At 39.1% G+C, this 22141-nt stretch overlaps 2 protein-coding genes across 4 annotated transcripts in view; one reads left to right on the top strand and one right to left on the bottom strand.

Annotated features, from left to right (window-relative positions):
* Positions 1-1259: 1259 nt before the first annotated feature.
* On the bottom strand, positions 1260-18018 carry BZW1 (basic leucine zipper and W2 domains 1). Of its 3 annotated transcripts, XM_082397131.1 has the most exons (13): positions 17867-18018; positions 16568-16641; positions 14292-14468; positions 11795-11889; positions 10928-10993; positions 10169-10304; positions 9294-9403; positions 8990-9160; positions 8389-8535; positions 7731-7869; positions 6592-6669; positions 6236-6358; positions 1260-5818 (listed from the first exon to the last, which is right to left on the bottom strand). In XM_082397131.1, exons 2-13 carry the CDS (start codon positions 16629-16631, stop codon positions 5787-5789), a joined length of 1338 nt encoding a protein of 445 aa, XP_082253257.1. In that variant the 5' UTR covers positions 16632-16641; positions 17867-18018; the 3' UTR covers positions 1260-5786. The 3 variants fall into 3 exon arrangements, with proteins under 3 accessions (XP_082253257.1, XP_082253259.1, XP_082253258.1); XM_082397133.1 differs by lacking the exon at positions 6592-6669; XM_082397132.1 differs by lacking the exon at positions 17867-18018 and having other exon boundaries at positions 16568-16662.
* Positions 18019-18347: 329 nt separating this feature from the next.
* The window catches only part of LOC309631111 (uncharacterized protein), a 208653-nt gene continuing 204859 nt past the window's right edge, over positions 18348-22141 (top strand). Inside the window, exon 1 of the mRNA XM_082397191.1 lies at positions 18348-18444. The gene's annotated coding sequence lies outside the window, so the exon portion shown is untranslated. The remainder of the gene's footprint in view (positions 18445-22141) is intronic.

Genomic DNA, 22141 nt, shown 5'->3' with positions numbered 1-22141 from the left:
AGCCACTATTCACTGAGTGATTATGTGACAAGTACTGCATCAAGCACCTCTATTTTATTTAAATAGATTATTTCATTGCAAACGTCTCAACCACTCCATGAGGTGTGCATCATTTGATTTTACAGATGCAGAAAAGAAGGCTCAGGAGTTTTATTTGCCTCAATTGCACAGCTCGTAGATGAGTGAGACATCTTTCTCCAAGACTGTGTTTCAGGTAGGCGTGCACTGTTTTGATGTTGAGGGCTGGCAAACCGTATTTTGTCCAGTGTAGCTTCCCCTCATGGTATCTGAATGGTAGATGACAGCCGCCCTTGAAGTGGACTCTCTCCAATGTGCTAGCGCCTCCAGCGTCCTTGCTCTGCACTCACCTCGCTCTCCATTACCTGCCTCCTCCTGTAGGCCTGAATTCTGGCATCCAGCCCCGCTCACCTCCACAGCCCTGAAATCAGCGGAGCACCCAGCAGCATACATCTGTTTGTTGACTGACAGCCTCTAATCCATCTTGGCCACATCAGTCATAGCAACCCTAACCACAGAACAGAAATCTTGGATTCATCTTGTCTAAAGAAAGTTGCTTCTAAATATTTAAGTATTTGTAATTCACACAACAGCCTTCATTCTACATGTAAACATCCCCCTCAGTTCATTTTTTCATACCTTCAACTTCTAATCCAGGAAACACTGGATTTGTTCTCATTACTTCACTTATTCAACTAAAACGTAATGCTTACTACCTGACAAATATTGGATACTGGGTATATAGTGGTGAATAAGGGGAAGGCAGATTAAGTTAAAGAATTATGCAGGGCCCTCCAGGCAAAGGCAAATGCCTTAAAACTGTTAAAACTACACTTGCATTTAAACACTACTCTAGCTGTTAATAGACGCTGATGGCACTGGAGAGAAGTGATTTCATAATTGGAATACACAGGATTTGATCTATTAGATGTGAGGGCTGAAAGGGAAGGGACTTGAAGCCTTCTGGAGCGGGTAGATGGCATTACATTTTACGAAGTGAAACACTGGCATTTTTTGAACATGTATGTGTTTGGATAGGAGTCTGAAGTACATGTGAGCCAAACAAAAGCAAACGTTGTTTGGAGAAAAAAAATTTTTCTGAGGGCACAGGCCTTTTGACGGTATTTTAAACACAAAGGCAAAACAGTAAGGACAAGGACTGAGTGTTAACCAACTCCAGCACTCAAAGGTTATTAGCATACAACAACCAGTGCAAGTCATTGCTTTTCTCTTTACATTAATAAGGAGTCTCATGAAATTTTATTCAATTTCAAGGGTACAGACAAGAAGCAAATTTCACAAAGAAATAATGCAGCAATATAATTACTGGCTTGGATGGCTGTACTTGAGGTTGTTCAGAGTGCCAAGAACTATCTGGATTATCGGCTATCCAGTTTTCTCCATTCTTCAGCTTTTTGCCACGTGAGGATCCATTAGTCCTAACTAGAATGGAAATGAGGTGTACTTACAGAGATAATATTTTATTCTCAGGATGCCAGAAAATGTAGAACATCTTTCTGAAGTAATAGAGGCTTCAGTCTGTAAGGGGGTCACTTATTTCCCCAATAGGTTTACCTCTAAGTCAACTTGAAGCACAGCCTTCAGGATTTCAAGCTTAAAAAAATGGTTTAAACTATTTTCATCCTATTTTAAAATGGTTACACTGACTGGAAATTCCCTGAAATGAAACAGCTCAGTTATATTTGATAACTTTGTAGCACCCCAAATTCATTACACACATTTGATGCATAGTTCCCAGACCTGCAGTAATACAACCGTAACCATTCTAATCATATCATAGTTTAATAAGATATTGGTCCCTCTAGGTAAAGTCTACAAAGCGAAGGACTGAGCAGAGTTGTTGCCACGTCTCCTCTACGGCACTGTAGTAGGCACAAGCAGTTGAGCTTTTACTTTAACTAAGGTTATTAAGAGTTACTAAATTGACAGTGGTAGAGTGAATTTGTAAAGTATCCTCACCATTTTTTCAATTCATTAAGAGGTGAAATGATAATCTTAGAATAAGGATAAAAGGATTGTAGGTGCATTGGAAAATTAAAATGATTGGATTTGATATGGCTGCTAATAGCCCATAGTTAAATAGAAGGAAAAAAAGTGGGGAGGGAAAGAAAGGGAGTTTGGAAGCCTTTCTGATCCATACCAAATTTCATACAATTACGCATAAGATTGTGTTTAGGTACAAATCCACTGCAATTCAAGTCTTTAGACAGAGGCCAATTATAAATTCATTATTTCAAAGTCAAAAGTACTTATCACATCTTCTAGAGCCCACTTAAAGTCTTCTTAAAAACTTATTTCTTAATAATATTTCAAACCACTAGGTTTCAGTAGGCTGGTGAATAGACATACCCTGTTATCAGTACTAGAGGACTAATACTTTACATGAAAAATCATAGCAAGGCAGTTTACCAGAATTCTCAGAAATGCACATTAGCCTATTTTACATGGCACCTGTAAATAGCATCTGAGGAGATTTTTACAAAGATAATTCAGTAGTCTAGGTAATCATGTACACTAGAACTTTGGCATCTATGTTACATTTTAAATCAACCAATAGTTCTATCAGTTCCTGCAAGCAGCCTACTTGAATATGACAGTCGACTCATCAGTAAAATTTCAATGCCATTTATCAATGTGTTATAATGAACAACTTTAATTAAAGTAAGTCATTCACCTAGGATTTTAATTGATTTTTATAGATGAGAAGGAACCTGAATGATTCTATTTATGATACATTTATAAGTCAAGTAAGAATCTGGCAAGACCTCCAAAGCCAATGGGAAATGATTTGTCTGATGCCTATGGTGGAAAGGGTATACAGCACAGCTGTTAAAAGATGGTGACTGGCAGACAACAAAGTTCTTCTATTTTCTAGTGACCCTGGCAGAAAAAAATACTGCTTCAAGATTTGGACACACATAAAGATACATCTGCCAACGTAAATGTCTATCATCACTAGGTCCCCTCCCCTTTTAAAAAAGATACATTAGGATACGCATTCTCAAATGGGGGTGGTGTCACCCCCAAACAGGACCAAAAAAACCCCTTACTCTTTTCATGTATAAAGCAGATATAATATATATACAGCATACTATGATATTAAAATTCATTGGGGGGAATTCCCTGGCGGTCCAGTGGTTAGGACTCCACGCTTTCACTGCCAAGGGCTGGGGTTCAATCCCTGGTTGGGGAACTGAGATTCCCACAAGCTGTGTGGCGTGGCCAAAAAAATTCACTGGGGCACTATTTAAAAAAAAAAAAAGTTTAAAAGGCTTTGGGGCTGGGGTTGATGAAAAAAAGCTTTAAGAAACACTGAATTAGAAGTCAATCTCTCAGTCACATGCATTTCTTCTCCCCACCATCGCTGTGCTATGTCAAAATACCCTGTGGCATTTTTGGCATTTGGAATTTTCATAAAGAACATAATGTCTCTAGGACAGTACTCCCAGAATAATTAAGATTAAGAAATTTATCATCAGCTCTAAACACATTTAATTATGGCATCTAAGAGGAGACTTATCCTTAGAAACTGACACCAAGTTAGGAAAATCAATTAACATTTTTCTGATCATAATTACAAGTACAATCTTAACAACTATATTAAGAATTACAGGTTTGAGGTTGGCACTGGCAGCTGAAATTCAAAATTGCCACTTAAAATTCAAAATGAAAATCTGCGAAGTCTTTTTAGATAGCATTCCCTTTCTTTACACTATACTGTCACAGGTTACTTTATCCATTTACTATAATATTGTAGTAAGTAAACACTACTTTGCCATGAAGGAAAAAACTGTGATCAGAGATCATAATGTAGTTCTGGAAGACTATACACTTTCACTATACACAGTATATAATAAGGTGCACTCTGTACTGCAGTAACATGCAATGACTTGGTTGTAGAAACATTAATGTAGTTTCTGCTGCATCAGAATTCTGTGTAGGTGTTTACAGTTTGGGGGTCATAAGGATGAAAAGAGCAATTATTTAATGCTTATATAGTAGAGATGTCTGAATGCATAACATACAGTTACCAGTAGGCGTTAACATGGAAATTACAAAAAAACTAAAAATTAAAAAAGAAGATTAACCTATATAAACCTAAGTGTAAGGATGGACTTTATTTTTAAAAAAAAAAGTCTTTTAAGGACTACAAATTACAAAGTAAAAGTAGATCACTATGTAGAAACCTAGTGAATACATTCTGTCTGCACATGAAAGCTTTATCAGTCATTCATTTAACAATTTCACCCCCTTCGCAACGGTATCAGTTATAATGCTCTTCTTCATAAGGTTATTATACCTTTATTTCAAACTGTATTACACGTTATTCCCTCAAGATAAACTTTTAAACACCTGATTTTTAGCTCCTAAGAATGGTACCTCTGAAAGGGGCAATTCCCACTCAGTCTCTGGTAGCATTATTCCAAGCTCGTTTCTTTCACCAATCAAAAAAGCTTTCAAAATGTTCACTTTTAACATGAAATCTTTCCACCAAAACGTGTTGCCACATTTTGTTTTCTAATGACTACATATAAAGATGGTTAGCAGCAAGAAAATTAAGATGGAAATGAAAAGGCAGCCGTTAAAATAAATGGATCAACTGTACAGAAGAGATATTTGGCTCATGGCAATTTAAAATATTGGCAACTGGGGTAAATTAATAGGCAGATGCTTGAGTCATACATGAATCTGTGAAGAGAATGAAGCTGGCCCAGTATGACCAAGTAGGATAATCATTATCACTGCACTTCATTCTTTGCAACAAATACTCTAAGCCAACAGGAAATACGAGTTATATTTAGAATCCCAATTAGAACATGCTAACCACTTTTCTTTCAACAATTTTCTGGGTTTAGTACAGTCATTTGCTTTACTTACACTGTTTTATGAGTCCTTTCTTACCAATCTAAGTGTATGACAACTGTAAAATACTTTAAATGACAAGGCTTTTCCAAGGTATATTTGAAAATGGCGGTATGAAAAGAATATTCATTTGTTTTGTCTAGAAAGAAGCAAACTGAATGCAGAGGTTTCTCAATGGGTAAAAGCTCAACTTTTTTCTTCCCACCACCTCTGCCACATACAATTTCCCAACACCTCACTTTCAAGTTTGTTCTCCATGGCTTCATTTTAAGGAATGAAAATCAGAGAGCAAACAATTGAGCTCAAGTACATCTGGGGTTAAAAATGCAAGAAAATATTAACATGCAAGCAGTGGTCCAAATACTCAAGATTCATGTTAATGAATCTAATTATTGTATATGAGATTTTCATTGATGAGCAGGGCTTTGGGCATACCAAAATATCACACAAATCACTGCCTTCTGAGACTTTGGATACTTTTACAGTTTAATTTGCAAACAGAATTTTTATAACAAATTATTTTTAACCAAATCATATCTTGAAAACTGTTTATATAGAAAACCCAGGGAAAAAGTGAACTGTTCATTGTGGAAGGCCTTAAATTACATTATTACAGTAGAAAATACAGGAGGTAGAAGATAACTGAAAAGACTAATGCAACATTAGATTCAAATCTATAGCTCCTGTAGCTACTTAAAACATGGTTTTAGAAACTAAATCCAACATTTCCAGTAACCATAGAAACAGTTAAAATAAAATTTGCCATGAAAGCCCTTATATCATGCTTGATATAGGGAGGTAGGAAGATGTAAGAACCAGGACACATGAGACATGACATTTTATCTACAATTCTTGTTTGCTTTACTGAGGGTGTAGTTTCAAATTCAGTCACCTTCTTCAGCTTCAGACTCAGATTCTAGAAAAGGGGAAAAGTGCAGTCAAGCATTACATGGTATCAGAAAGCAAAACTTCCGTTTATAACTTTATTTAAGGAATTTTATTAATAATGCTCTACTCATATGAGGGGATATTAAATGTATTCATTTGTAAATCTCAAAATTCATAAATATTAACTATTCTCAAAATTTTCTAATTTCCTAAGAATGACAGTATTATGGCCAAGCCATCAAAATACCTGAAGTCTAGTTTTCCTCACCTACTTTAAAGTAATAAGTTTTTGCAGGTCTGTCATAAATGAACAAAAATCTGTACTCAGGTACAAAATGGTACCTGAATGAAAGAAGGCAACATGTATGGACATACTCTTGGTCACATTAAAATAAGTTCTCAGGCTTTACCAAAAAAGAAAACCTGCCCAAATGAAAAGACTTACCTTCTTCAGCATTTTTGAGCCACTCTACAAACTTTTTCATTTGCTCAAGGAAGACACTTTTCCCCTTGGCAACATGTGCATCTTTATACCACTTCAGAATGGGTTCTTCACTCAGAACTTCAGCTATAAAGAAGAGAGCAACCTTTACATTCGTGGAGTTTTCATACAGTACTTCTCTAACTAAGGCAGAGTTAGAAACCCCTAAGGCAGCGGTCCTCAACCTTTTTGGCACCAGGGACCGGTTTCATGGAAGACAGATTTTTCCATGGGGGGTGGGGGTGGGAGATATGGTTCAGGCAGTCACGCGAGCGATGGGGAGCGGCAGATGAAGCTTCGCTCGCTCGCCCACTGCTTACCTCCTGCTGTGCGGCCCGCTTCCTGATGGGCCGCAGACCGGTAGCGGTCCGCGGTCTGGGGGTTGGGGACCCCCTGCCCTAAGGTGCAAATGCCTTCATGGTAAAAAAAGATCTTACTGCAAAGCAAATATTTTTGTTGCTTACAAAATAAATCTGTATTCAGAACTCTCTCTTCACTGGTTTCTTCAATGAATTAAAATTTAAAGTAGAAAAGATGAAATGAGAACACTATATTAAGAAACTTTTTATCAACTTGTGGCCAATGTATGAACCTACAAACAGGAAATCAACCTTATTAAACCAGTGATTCTCTCAACTGAAGGCAGTTTTATCCCTTGGGGACATCGGACAATGTTTACAGACATTCTTGGTTGTTACACTGGGGAGAGGTGCTTCTGGCACCTGTTGGGCTGATGCCAGGGATGCTGTTAAACACTCTACAGTGCACAGGACAGTCACCTACAAAATAGTTATCTGGCCCAAGACAGTAGTACCAAGGTTGAGAAATCTTGTGATAAATGATCAGGGATATTTGATAGATAATTCCTTAATTTTTTTTTTTTTTTAGGTGTGAAAATGGTACTGTGATTTTTAAAAGTCCATGTGTTTTATAGATAAAATTAAAAGTTAATTACTAACTTTTACAGAATTAAATGAAGATTTCTAAGATTTATTTCTAAACAATCTGAGTGGAGGAAGGGGAGGTATAGACACTTTAAAGAAACCTAACCACAAGCTGATAATCACTGAAGCACAGGGTACTTGGAGTTCATTACCCTATCCTTTAAAACAAACAAACAAACAAAACCTGGGGACGCAGGTATGCAGGTAGACCTCTAAGTTTAAAATATGGGACGCAACAAAATCATCTGTCTGGGGAAGAGGACTGGGGGAGTATAGGAGGCAAAGTTTGAGGCCTCATCAAGAAGGCTTTAGATTTTAACTTGTTAATAAGCTTTAGAAATGTTTTAAAGGTAATGCACACTCAAAAGTAACTAATTAAATCAGAGACAACTCAGTCCAGTCATTAGAGTAAAATACTTTAGGGTGCTGATGTTCAGAGAACTACTCATTAGAATTATTTTGAGTTTTCTAGGATATTTGTCAAATGTATTCACAAAATTCAAAATTTAAATTACCTTTATAAAAAAGCACCACTATTTTCTGGAAGGCTTTCATGAAATGAATGTTGTCATAGCAATACTCCTGAATCTTCAGTAACAGAGTCAGCTCAGACTGACCTTGAGTTGTAAAGGCAGCAAGTAGAGGGCTGTATTGCTTTTAAAGGGAAGGGAGAAAAGATTTAGTCATTTAGTACAATGACCATCTATTATAAATTCTTAAGACATAACATAACTCATCTTTTATAATCACTGTGAATTATATTCTATTTAGTGGAAGTTAAAAAAAAAAAAGAGTAAAGCAGAAAAATTAAGCATTTAAATCAAAAAAGCAATACTATGCCAAGGATTCCAGATAATTGTGAATACAATGTTAATATTTTAAAGGGAAAAAAAAGAATCCTCCTGTTTTCCAATATTCTCTCAGAAGCAAAGACCAAATTACAGGTTTAATCTACTTTTAAACATGTATTTCTTTTTAACCTGTGAGCCAAAGAAAGCCCAAATCAGACTTTTTAAAAGGTTATCATCAATAGTTAATATGTTATTTGTCTACTTACCGGTGGTTTATCCCCAGAAAGCACAGGATGTGATAAATCCTTTTAGAAAAGTACACTGACAGTTCACTTATCCCCACTTACAAGAATAATGTTTTATCAGGGCACAGTTCTAATACCTTCAAGTGCTTGATGGCTTGCTCTGCTACAAGCTCCTCTTTTTTGTTCCATTCCACAGTGCTCATTACACTGGACCATATTATTCCGATGACAACTGGTTCTGGGATGTTGTTTTTTTTCATCTCCTCCTTGACATACAAAATTATCTGCAAAAGAATCCAAATTTAGTACAGAAATAAGTTTGATATGTAGATACTACACACGTGAAACTTAGACCTTTCACAAAAGCATAAACACCTTTCCATGCCACTAGCAATGACCAGGAGACCACATATAATCACAGAACTTTTAGAATGAGAAGGTATGGACTTCTAGTTCAAACCCTGTATTACACATAGGCAAACTACCTAGGAAAAGACCAAGATGGAAACAGAAGGTCTGTCTATTGGCTTGCACCTTACAAAAATCCCCAAGTGTTATGATTTCTGGGTACCCATAAGGCAATGAATATGAAAAAGATTGAGGCAAAGCCCCAGCATAACATTCTATAGCTATTATTAAAACTCACTGGTGAAATACTTTAAAGTTTCTCAAATGAGTAAAAATGTTCTTTGCCAGAAACTTAGCCATATAAAGATAGTTTAAATAAGAATATCTCACATCCTTAAATGGATCACCACGGGACATCTGTTCTTGAAGTTCTTTCTGGAGTTCCTTACGAGCTCCTATGGTTTGCTGATTCCGAACATACTCTGAAAGTTCTTTCAAGCCTGCCTCAGTAAAATACTTTGTGAAGTGTTCAACGCTTTGTTTATTGGCAGGAAAAAGTTCCTGAAAGGAGAATTTAATCTGGTTAAATGGTCTTCAAATCAGATTAAGAAAAACTTTTTCTCTTTTCACAGATTAAAAATGGGAAAGTTGCCTATTAAGCTTTCAAGACTGTGAAGAATGAAAAGTTACAAACCATCAGTCTGTTATCCATGCTCACTTTCCGAAGACTTGCAGCTACTGCATTGATATCTTTTTCATTTATCCATGATTTAAAGAGCTTTACAGCAAAAGCTGCTGAAACCCCTGCAGAAAAACAGAGCTTACTTAATTAACAGAAGTACCTTCCTGGATTTCAATGACTATCTCCCATTTCCTCCCTCTGAGGTTCCACCACACAGGATTATTCACTTTATCCCCAAGCTTACCCCTGAACTTCCCTCTGCCACTGCTTACCATTGCACTCCAATTTCTCTACTCTACCATTTGCTAGTTGTGTACTGTTAGTCAAGTTAAACTGTTTTCTGATGTGTAAAATGACAGTAACAATTCTTACACTTGACAGGGTTGTTGTGAGAATAAAAATAAGGCATGTTAAATAACTCAGTACTCTAAGCAATAAAAAAAAAAAGTCAGCTTTTAAATTACTGTACAGAATAATTTAACTATGGAAATCACAAAAGGGAACTTATTTTCTTTTTCAGCTTGCCATTTTCCCCATTTTCTCTATTCAAGATGTTCCCAAGTTTCCCAGTTGGGATTAATATCTCTCTGGGTTTCCACAGCATTTCTATTTTTACTTTACAATCAATCACATTTTGTCTAGACCCTGGATATTTGCTGTATGTCTAAAGAAAGTCGTTAAGCCTAAATGCCAAAGGTATACATTAAATAACTAATGAGTTGAAATGAACCAATTAAATTTAAGGATACTAGTTAAAAAACTAAGACTATCACACAAGTCCAATCTACATAAACTATATCTTAACTTTCATATCAGTTCATCTTTCAGGCTCTTATCTACCCCACCCTCAGCCAACTAAAGATCATCCTTTTCTAAAGGTTGATTACCTTCTTTAACCAAATTCTCATTATAAAGGCTATTAAGAATGGATGCGTTAAGTGTTCCATTAGCCAGAAGAACACCAGTCAACATAGCCAGCTTGTTCCTCTCCGACTCTGAAAAACCCTTTAAGAACAGCAGCAGCTATAAAAGTAAATAGTTAAGGGTTAAATGAGCAAATGCATTATATAAATAGAAGCAGTAAAGCATATTATATTGGTTAAAATTGTGGGCTCTGGGGCCTAACCATCCAAGTTTATATCTTGGTTATAATACTCACTAGCTGAGTGATCTTGGGCAAGATACTTAACCTCTGTCTCAGTCTTCTCATATGTAAATGTGGGTAATAAAACTTGTTTCACAGGGCTTTTGAGAATATTAAATGAGTTAATTAAGACAGTGTCTCATATTCATTAAATGTTACTATTAACCTTACCAAATTTTCTGTGCACCTATATGTAGAATATCTAAGACTCAGAGAGCAAGTATGTTAAATTTCTCTTCGTCAATGTGTTTAGCTCTGATCTGCTACTCTCTGTCTTCTAAACAAACCCCACTTGGATTTTAACCCCTTTGCCACTTGTTTGGATATAGAGCTAAGAAACAGTGTACAGCAAATTACAAAATGATATACCCCCAAACTTCATTTCAAAGACAGCCTACCTAAATATCTAAAATTATCTCAAATCAGTGGCAGAATTAGGATTGAACATTCCCTTCTTTGACCCCAACCTTTTGTTTTCCACAAAGCATATTGCTGGTCATACCTTTTTAACTTCATCTTCAAAACCTTTCTCCAGGTATTTGTAGCGCCTGATTAACTTGTTAAAAACCTGTAAGAATAGTAAAGGAACTGAATGATAACCTCATACGTAAAAATGTCAGATTCCCAAAAGATCTAAGTCAGGGCAACTAAGACCTCTCCACATTATCTCCAGAATAGCAAAGAAGTGAACGTTTCATCAGATGTTTAAACCAGCTTGGGAAGCCTGTCAATTCCCAAATCCTACAATATACCAATACTGTTAACACTTTAACCGCCACCCTGCAATAGATTTTATTGCCAAATATCAAAGCATGGACTAATTATTGCTCAAATACAAGTCATTTACCCATTTGTAGGATTTTAACAAAATAGGATCATAAAATATAGTTCTACTTTCCTAACGACATAGACAACAATCCCTAGGTTAGATGCATTTTAATTCTTTGCTTACAGTAACACAAGCATGACTATGTATGCAACTTTCAAATGAGATTTTGACTGATAAAGAAGCTAATCTGCCTATAACTCATTCACCTTTAAAAAGCTATATGCAGAATAATTTAGTGATGAAAATCACAACAGGGAACTGATTTTCCTTTTTCAGCTTGACTTTTTTTCCTAAAAAATGGATTAATTTTAGAGGGACAAATAGGAAAAGGAGAACTGATTCAATTTTTTTCTATTTTGTTTTCCTCAGCACATTTTTAAGTTCCTAAACCATCACACTGCACACCCAGAACACCTCTAAACCTTCAGCTCAGATTCCTTCAACCTGCTACCAGCAGTCTCTTAAAAAAGCAGACTATTCCTTAAACATTGGTTAGATGGATAACAGCTAACTGAAATAATTATGTAAAGTTTAATTTACCTGAGCAAATGCTTGCATGGTCTCTAGGTCTTCTTGTGCTGCGAACACACAGACATCTGTACGCATCATGTCATCTGCCAGTGTACCACCTGGGGCTAAGGTATATTTTACAAAAAATTTGCAATGGCCTTCATTTAAAATTAGTAATTATTTCAATCCTACTTTCCTTTAAACTTTAACTTTTTATTTTTATGTTTCAGGTGTACAACATTATAGTTCAACATCTATATATACTAGTCAATCTTATTTTCTGTAAGGATTCTCATTATAAAATAAACTGATAAAAATTCTGAGATATTTGAAAGCAAAGTCAATTTCTCAGTAGGAACACGGCTGGTTGGTTCAATATGTGTGAACAAAGTGAAAACAATTTACTGCAATAAATAAAATAACCCTCTTCAGCAACCCAGTGAAACTCACTCACTGCATTAATTCTGCAGTGCCAAATCTGTCACTCAAGTGGAGATGTTCAGAGTTGGTTCTGACTTTCCATACAGAAAACCTTTCATAAACTTCCAAAGAGGCTGGGCTATAAAAACCTGCAACTTAGAGACTTTATCTTTTAGATACATTTGTAAGTATTTATGGATAAAATGATGTCTGACGTACACTTTAAAATACAGGGGAGGGGAGATGAAGTCGGTGGGGTAATAGATGAAGTAAGATCGTTAAAAATTGCTGAAGCTGGGTAGCAGATCCTTAGTTTATTACACTATTCTCTCCAGGATATGTTTGAAAATCTCCTTATTAAAAATGATCCTTTAAAAAGAATTTTAAAAAGTGGCTTACTGATAGCAGTATTATGAATAGAAAATAGGTATGTTTCCCATTTCTTACTACAAATGATACAATAAAAGAGATATTCATCTGACTAGGCATTAGAACATATGAACATTTAAGTTCCCGTTCCACCACTGAGCAATTGTTTGATCGCATGCAAGCTACTGAAGCCTCTCTAAGCCTCCATCCTGCATGTATACAAGTAGAGTTCTGATTCTATCAGCTTGGCCGAGGTTCAATACACTGTTACTGTGAAAACATTTTGGAATACTTTAAAGAGCCATGGAAATGAAATTACCAGTATCCTTTGAAAATATATAACTAAGTAGCACATTCTATTAAGATAGTCTGAGCCGTTGAGGGTGGAGGCAGGAGTAAATCAGCAGGGCTATGGATAGAAATATAATGTGAGCACATAATGTAACTTTGAATCTTCTAGTAGCCATATTAAAAATAAAAGGTGAGGGGCTTCCCTGGTGGCGCAGTGGTTAAGAATCCGCCTGCCAATGCAGGGGACATAGGTTCAAGCCCTGGGCCGTGAAGATCCCACATGCCACGGACCAACTAAGCCCATGTGCCACAACTACTGAGCCTGTGCTCTAGAGCCCGCAAGCCACAACTACTGAGCCCCCGAGCCACAACTACTGAAGCCCACGCGCCTAGGGCCCGTGCTCTGCAACAAGAGAAGCCACCGCAATAAGAAGCCTGCGCACCGCAACGAAGAGTAGCCCCTGCTCGCCGCAACTAGAGAAAGCCCGTGCGCAGCAACGAAGACCCAACGCAGCCAAAAATAAATAAATAAAATTTAAAAAATAAATAAAAGGTGAAATTATTTTGATATACTTTAACCCAACACATCAAAAATATTGATTTTAACATTTCAGTATTCAAAATATTAGAGATATCTTACATTCTTTTTAGCATTGTCTTTAAAATCCAATGTGTATTTTACATTTTCAGTACCTCTGAATTTGTATTAGTCACATTCTAAGTGATTGATAACCACAAGTGGCTAGTGGCTAATACATAGGAGAGTGCAGGATTAGAGTCTTCAGGTACAGAGTTGTCCTGAATTGGTTCCAGGACCGTCGTGGATACCAGAATCTGCAGATGCTCAAGTCCCTTATATGAAAGGGCATAGTATTTACATATAACCTACGCATATCCTTATGTATACTTTAAACAGTCTCTAGGTTACTTATAAAACAGAATACCATGTAAATGCTACATAGTTACTGGGGTATGGGAAATACAAGTTTTGCTTTTTGGAACATTCTGGACAATCCCCCACCACCACTCCGGGGAATATTTTTGATCCACAGTTGGCTGAATCCATGGATGCGGAACCCTCGGATACGAGGGTTAAATTTATAAAGTATTTGGTAAGACAGAACAAGAGATAGGGATTTCTTCATTAACTCAGAGTGTACAAACACAGGTTGGAAAAATCACTGATGGAAGACATTGTTGGGACTTATATGTCAGACAAATCTTCCCCAAATGTTATGGTTCTGTAATGGATTTCAAATATAAAGCTAGAGCAAGGCAATTGGCAAATTTACTATAATTTGAGAAGAAAAAAAAGGGAAAATCCTAAGGGGGTAAAAAAAAAAAAAAAAAAAAGCCACCCTGATTTGATAGGTTTGTCAAATAGTTCATATTCTGGATTCTACACAATCCCTATACAACACACTTCCCACAAGACCCAGACACTTACCCAGCATTCCACCGGCCACCAGAATGTCAAAGAGTGTTTCTGCATATCGGCGGTAATCAAGTTTTGCTCCAGAAGCATCAAGAAACTTTGCTACTGCTTCCAAATCAGTACCAGTTTCAGTTAAGCCTTGAATAATGCAGTCTTGAAACTGAGTAGGGTCAAACCTCTCTTTTTCATCTGGGGGAAAACCCCAAAACATTTAGTTTTAAAAGGCTTACTCAAATGCCATGAAACCACAACCTTATGAAGCTATAACTACTGAATAAGTTAACCACATTCATCACAATTTCATTTATTTCAATAGCTGGAAAAAACAAACACTACCTAGATTACCCAAGACCTGCAACACAAGCAAACACAACAGGAGACTAAACACACGTGCTTTGCAAGTTGCACCTCTACAAGTGCAAGGCAGGACTGCCTATCATAAGAAGTGTGTGGCTTTTCTCCCACTATTTTTTCACACAAGTCTCCTAAGTGAGCTAAATGAGCTGGTGTGTTCCTACTGCCAGGTTACAATTTCCACCTGGAATAGTCTTCCATTGCCTCTGAGCTTTTCTGAAATTTAGGATATCTTCTATACCTCAGGTAAACTTCATTCCTGAGTGAAAGGGAGCTCTTGATTTTCTTTAAAAGTGCCCATAACACTTTCTACTTAAAAAAAAAAAAAAAAAAATCACTCATTTAATACTTATTAAGGTAATCTTTAGAAAGTACATTTACTGAGTATCCAATACATGACATGTAGCAGTTATGAGTAAGGGCTCTGGATTCAAACTGCCTGATTCAAATCGAGATCACCGCTTAACTGTCTGAATTTGAGCAATTGGCCCCATTCTTCATGTCTGAATTTCCCTATGGTAAAATGGTGATTAAGAGTAGGACCTATCTCATAAAGTTGTTGTGAATATTAAATGACATAAATAAAATATAAAGCACTCTAAAAAGTGCCTTGGGTACATACCTAGCCTTTACTGTGCTGCTGTCACACACTCCAGGGTAGGGTTTGATTTCCCTATCTAGGTTAGATGATATCTTAATTTCTACACAGCACTAGGGTGACCAACTCTTCCCTGTTTGCCTAGGACTTTTTTGTTTTTACAACTGAAAGGATCCGTGTCCTGGGAACTCTATTCAGTCCCAGGCAAACTGGGATGGTTGTTCACCATACCCAGGACCCAGTCATCAAGAACTAGGAGGCCATGAGTGATCTCAATCTGGAACTGGGGAAGTGACACCTCTTCCTGGTCCTAACAACAATAATAAAACTACTTGATACTATATTTACACAAAGGCGGTATCAGTAATCCACATAACTTGAGAATACAGAGTTTTCCATTACTGCAGAATTGCTCTGGTTCCCAACTTCTATGCCTCCTCTTGAGAAAATTTACTGCCTTAAATCTAAATGAATCTGCAAAGACTAGAATCCAATTACTCCTTGGTCTCCCTGCTGTAAGGGGGCAGGCTACAATCAGAGATCATAAAAGATTCTGTAATATATATTTCAAAGTGTCTGCCACTCAGGATAGAAAAACACAATTTATAATGAGTAGCCTACCCAGTTCTCTATTTCCTAAAAGTTTCCTGTAAAATAAGGTCAATATGTGCTTTTGAGCAACAACACTGAAAAGTGTAGGGGTAAAATATTAAACCCAATACAAAATATATCTGAGACCACATCTCATTTAACTGTGTGTCACTAGTGCAGTGCCTTGCTTCAGAATTCAATATTCATCGAAGTACCTGATAATACACAGAAGTAGTTAATATAATTCTCGTAGTTTTCTTACTAAGTCTGTGAGGGAATAGTTTCAAAAGACACTGCAACGTGAACTCTGTTCCATAATTAACTTCCATGGGTTAAAGTCTGATTTTTCTCCCACAAGTGTTCACAAAGTTTGGGTGAAACTAGTAGTCACATTAGGAGCTCTCCTTTTATAAATTAACCTTTTCCCTCAAGCAAAAGTTTCCTTAAATGAAATTTAGCTAGTGAAAATGCAGCCCATACTTTTTTTTTTTTAGAGGCACTTTATCTGTACAACAAAAACATCATTCACTAGCCTGCTTAGATACATATATGTTGATACCAAAAGTCTTAAAGGTAGTAGAAATGTTAAGGGTATATCTGAAATGGCAGTGAACTAGAAATTCAAGTTCCTTTCGGTACTTTCTCTTTAGGTTTTAATGCTAAGCAATAGCTTGCCAGAGGAACCAAGACATAAAAGTAACTTTGGAAGTCTGAAGAGAGATATTATCAAAATATAAATATTTACCTCTTTTTCTGGTTTTAAAACGCTGGCCTGATAGCGTTGGCTTTTGCTGCTTTTGATTATTCATAAAAGACACCCTAGGGGGAGAAAAATAAGGCCTTAAAAATATCAGTGCCATAACATCCATTTTAAAAACAAAGCATCAAACCCTGGCCTAGTCACTTGTAAACCACATAGGACATACACTTCCAGCCTAGCAAGAGACCTGGGGCACGCACACATAATTACCTTTGCTTGAATTAAACTTAAGTTCAAAACCTGCATTTCTCCCTACACAAAACCCTTTAAAGATGAAATGTGAAGCACACTTTTAAATGACTTTTCAGCGCCACAGCGACTAGTGGCAAATCACCCACCATAAACAGAGTTTAGTCTCTTCCTCTTTAAATTAGCCTACATCTTCCACCACTCTGAACACCACAGAGGACTCACAGAGATGACCACCACAGTCAGGAGGTATCCAAAATATGCATGTCAACTTAAAGACGCTATCAGAGGGCGAATCCCTTCATCCGACGGGCCTGGTTATGAGAAGCATTACCCTCCTCTGAAGTCGTGCCCGTGACCGCAGCGTCCGCTCGCACCACTCCAGCCTGAGAAAGGGGCTGAGAGCCGGCCTAGTCTCCTCCGCCCCATACCTTACAATACAAGCCGCCTCCCTGGGCACGTGTCCCCCATCCAACCCTTCCCGTGCCTCCCGCCCAGCAACGGATAACCCACTCCCGCCCAGGACCCCCTTGGGCACGGCGGGGAGCCGGAGGGGCTGCTCCTCGCCCTCAGCCCCCTCTCTACTGACCCCGTTGTTGGCGGTGGCGGCCGCTGCAGCGAGCGGACCACAGGCGCCGAGGCGCTTCGCGCCTGGGGCCCAGCCGCCCCGTACATCCGCCCTCCCTCCCGCGAAAGCAGCGGCGGCGGAGGCGGCCGCAGTGGTGGTGGCTGCTCCTCCGCCCCGCCCGCCGAAACCCCCCACGCGTACATCACCCAACAGAGGCCGCGGCCGCTTTGTTACCCAGGCCGGACAGGGCCGCAGGGGGACCTGCCCAGCCCACTGCCTCCGCCTGTGGCGCCGCGGGGCACAGTCGGGCCCCACGTTCCGGCCCGGGCAGCCGCCCCTCGGCCTCCCTGCTGAAGCAGCGGCCCCGACCTCTGAATCCCAGCGCCGGATCTGATCCGGCCTCATGCGGCGGCCTCCGCCCGGGCCCATCCAAACCGGGCCGCACAGGACCTGCCGCCTCCCTCATCCTCTGCCCAACGACTACGGGCCGCAACCTCGGCCCGAGACGAGCGGACCCCGCGCCTCACCGAATTTAAGGCGAAGAGAAAAGAGCCAGAAATCCCGGAGGTGGCGGCAACTGCAGCAGTGTCTCCTCTGCGACCGGAACTAACGAGAGGAGGGGAGGAGGAGGGAAGAGGTGCTACCCCCGCCCCGGCCGGTCTCCTATCGCGAGATTTCTTCCTCTGCTGTTCGGTCCGCCCGTCCCTGATGGCCGCTTCGGGGCGTGGGGTGGGAAAGGAGGCAAAGGAAGCGAAGAGGATTTTCAAAGATTCTTTATTCCTCTATTGGATTCCAGATTTCCGGGACACTTAGCCTAGACTAGCCCATCTTTCTTCCATCGCCGTGTCCTCCGGTCTCTTAGTTAGTACATGGAGGGGTTAGGAGAACGAATATCCCCCACCACCCCTGCCGGTGTCGAGGAAGTTGGACACGTCCGGCCTGAGTCCCTTCCCCACCGAGCCCCCCCACCCCCCACGCCCCACTAGCGCCGGAAGTCGAAGTCCGAGGGCTGGGGGCGCCCGGGCCCTTCGTGGGCGGAGGCCGAGTTTGTTAAGGGGTCCATACGTGGTCTCTACTCCGGCTGGGCTTGGCAGCATTTGCTCAGGTTAGGTCCGAAGCGGGGCAACATTGCTCTGCGGTGCTGGCTGGGTGGGGTTGTGCACTGCCCCTCTTAGGAGCGAGGAAAATCCAGGTAGGGGTCGGAAGGAAGTTCGGCCCTCCGACTGCGGCCGCCATCCTTGTAGTGGTCTTGGTAGTTCCGTCCTGAGTATGATGGTTGTGGGAACTTGGAGATCATCAGAATCCTCTGGAGGACTTGTTAAAACACCTTGCTGAGCTTCGCCTGAATTAGGTGGATTTGGTGTGGGACCCAAGAATGTGCATTTCTAACAAATTCCCTGTGATGCTTGATGCTGCCAGTCTAGGGACCTCATGTGTGAATCACTGAATTAGAGGATGTATCATCAGAGAGCTGGGGGACGGAAAGTGCGAAAAACACTGTGGACGTTATAAACCTGTACAAATAACGATGCACAGTGTCTCCAGGATCTAGCCTCATATTTTTGTTCCGTTTGTACCTTAGTTGTTTGCCTCTCCATCTGCTTCCTTACTCTCCTACTACCAGAGAAGCCCTAAAAACAGGGTTTGTCCCTAAAATCACCTTTCTTGGACCCTGCTTCTCCTCCTTATCAAACATTTGGTAAATTAGTTTAATTGATTTATTTTTCCTTAACAATCTGATCTTTGCCCCATGCTCCTCCCAACTTCATGGAAAATTACTTTCTCAGAGTTCTTTCCCAGAATTATTGCCAAATCCAGTGATTCTTTCAATCTTGAGCATTTAGGGTGTTACCCATCTCCTTAAAACTTCACTCCAACTCTCCTGGTTACCTCTGCATAGGCCTTTGTATTTGCTGGCTCATCTTTTTTTTTTTTTTTTTTTTTAACATCTTTTTTGGAGTATAATTGCTTTACAATGGTGTGTTAGTTTCTGCTTTATAACAAAGTGAATCAGCTATACATATACATATATCCCCATATCTCCTCCCTCTTGTGTCTCCCTCTCATCCTCCCTATCCCACCCCTCTAGGTGGTCACAAAGCACCCAGCTGATCTCCCTGTGCTATGCGGCTGCTTCCCACTAGCTATCTATTTTACATTTGGTAGTGTATATAAGTCCATGCCACTCTCTCACTTCGTCCCAGCTTACCCTTCCCCTTCCCCGTGTCCTCAAGTCCATTCTCTACGTCTGTGTCTTTATTCCTGTCCTGCCCCTAGGTTGTTCATAACCAATTTTTTTTCTTAGATTTTTTTTCCTTATGTGTTAGCATACAGTATTTGTTTTTCTCTTTCTGACTTACTTGGCTCATCTTTTTTGTAGTCACACCTTTTATCATCTTTCCTCAGATTTTCTTACGTGGCAGCGTCATACATTCTCAGGGATTTGACTTTTATCTCCATTTAAAAGAGTTCCAAATTTATCTATTGAACAAATATTTGTTGAGTCCAGGCTCTGTGCTCTTTGAGGTTGAGGGAACAGCAGTGGAAAGATCCTGAGGTAGGAGAAAAAACCTGACCTATTGGAGGAACTGACAGGGCTAGTGTGACTGGAGCTTGGTGAGAGATGAGAGAACTGTGGGAGCAGAACGAAGTGGCAAGAGTCAGACATTTAAGTCTAGTCCCATCCTTTTTCTCAAGCCCCCAATCCACCCTATCTGGTATCTCTCCTGGAATACCAAACTAAACCCTTAATACTATTGATTACTCTTCCCCCAAAACTGCGTTTCTCCCTTCTGAAGTTCTGTTAAAAATATAATGTTTCACTAATAAAAATAATAGCTACTTTAATATAGCAGGTATGTATCATGCATTCTTTTAAGCACTTTCCATATTAACCTCATTTAATCCTCAAAACTACACTATGATCTAGAAACTATTATTAGCCCCATTTTATAGATGGGAAGACTGAGGCATAGAGAGGTCAAGTAACTTGCCCAAGTTTATTGAACTAGTAGGTAAAGAGCTTGATTGGAGCCCAAGCAGTCTGGCTCCACCATTATAATATACTGCCTTGCCACCAAGATCTTATTTATTTATCCATTCAACAAATATTTATTGAATTAGAGACTTCTAGAGACACAGAAGTCATAACTTAGACCTGTGCACTCACAAAGCTTATCTTCTATATTTGTCACATTTCTTATTTCCATCCTCCTTTCCTGGTACTATCTTGATTTGGGCCTTTATTACCTCTAACTAACTGGGACTTTTGCAATAACTTCCTAACTGTGCTATCTCTTTCTCCACACTTCCAGAGTAATTTTCCCGAATGCAACCAGAATCATTTCTCTTCACAGTTTAAATACCTTGGTTTGTACTTGAGGCCACCTGAGGATAGCTCTGACCAATGTTTTCCACCACTATTTCCCATCACATTGGTGGTTCTTAACTTATTACCATCCATTATGGGGTGTGTAGCAAGCAATTCTTGACAAAAAACTTTATTAAAGTTAGCAAATTATTTTCTTTAAAAATTAAAGCAGATCGAAAGTCATCTATTATAAGATCATTATCATTCATTTGCATTCTGATATATGTTCTTGGAAGTGAGAGAGGGAGTGGGGTTACTAGGAGTTGTATATGGCAAGCAGCCTATTTTATCTATGCTTTTGGGTGCATCCATGGGAGTAGGTGCAGTGGGCTGGCATGGAAAATGTTTATAAACTGCTGTCATGGCAGAGAAAGCTCTTAAACAACTGAACTCTATGTTTTAGTCAGACTGGACACACTGTGTCTTCCCTCTTCTTCAGATGTCCTTTCCTCACTTTCTATTGTCAAAATCCTACTTATTGTTTCAAGCTGTATCTTAAATACTGCCCTTTCCTGTAAGCCTTTCTTAGCCATTGCATCTGATGTGAACACATTCCTTTATTGAACGTTGCACCTTGTACTTTCTTCCTGATATTTGGTCTACTTTTGCATGTGCAATTGTCTTATCTTTTCTCTTAAACTGAAATTCTTGATGGCAATGGCAATTTCTCACTCATTTTAGTGCTGCCTCAATGTATGGCAAGCAACGTGCTTTAATATGTATGGAATGAATTTGATAAAGCCAGTACTTATATCACAATCATAGACTTCACTATGGAGGAGAAAGGGTAACAAGCAAGTTCAAGCTGGTTTACTTACAGGAATGCTGGAAGATAGACAAAGGAGGATCTAGTCCCTGGCTATTTTTGTGATTTCACATGAGTCACTTAAGCGCTTTGTAAAATGTGAGTACCAAAGCTTTACATGATAGTTAAGACTCTTCTAACTCTCATAATTGGGGTTCCAGATCTCTTTGTATCCTCATTATTGGTATCCTTGAACTGGTTGGATTTCCTAGCAATATATTCTGCTCCTACTTGATAAATACTGTACTAGTGTAACTGATGACCTTAAGGAGAGGAGGGATAAATCAGATCTTTGAGGAAATGTCTCATAAGACAAGGTCCAGGGCTGCCTCAAATTGGCTTTTGTTTTGTTAGGGCTGCCTCAAATTGGCTTTTGTTTTGTTAGTGCTGTGTAAAACTTTGTTATTCAGACTTTCAATGCTCAGTTAAGAATTCTAAACTGGCTAAACTTGCAAACTCCAGCTGTAAATAATAAAGGTTTTGGTAAAATATTAGCAACATTCGAGACAGTGTTTTTTTTTTTTTTAGTAAGTTTATTTATTTATTTATGGCTGCATTGGGTCTTCGTTGCTGCGTGTGGGCTTTCTCTAGTCGTGGCGAGTGGGGGCTACTCTTCCTTGTGGTGCA

This window comes from Balaenoptera borealis (genome assembly GCF_965194805.1).
Source record: "Balaenoptera borealis genome assembly, chromosome: 6".
Taxonomy (NCBI): Eukaryota; Metazoa; Chordata; class Mammalia; order Artiodactyla; family Balaenopteridae; genus Balaenoptera; species Balaenoptera borealis.
Note: the sequence above shows the minus strand (reverse complement) of the source record. Positions and strands in the feature narration are given on the sequence as shown.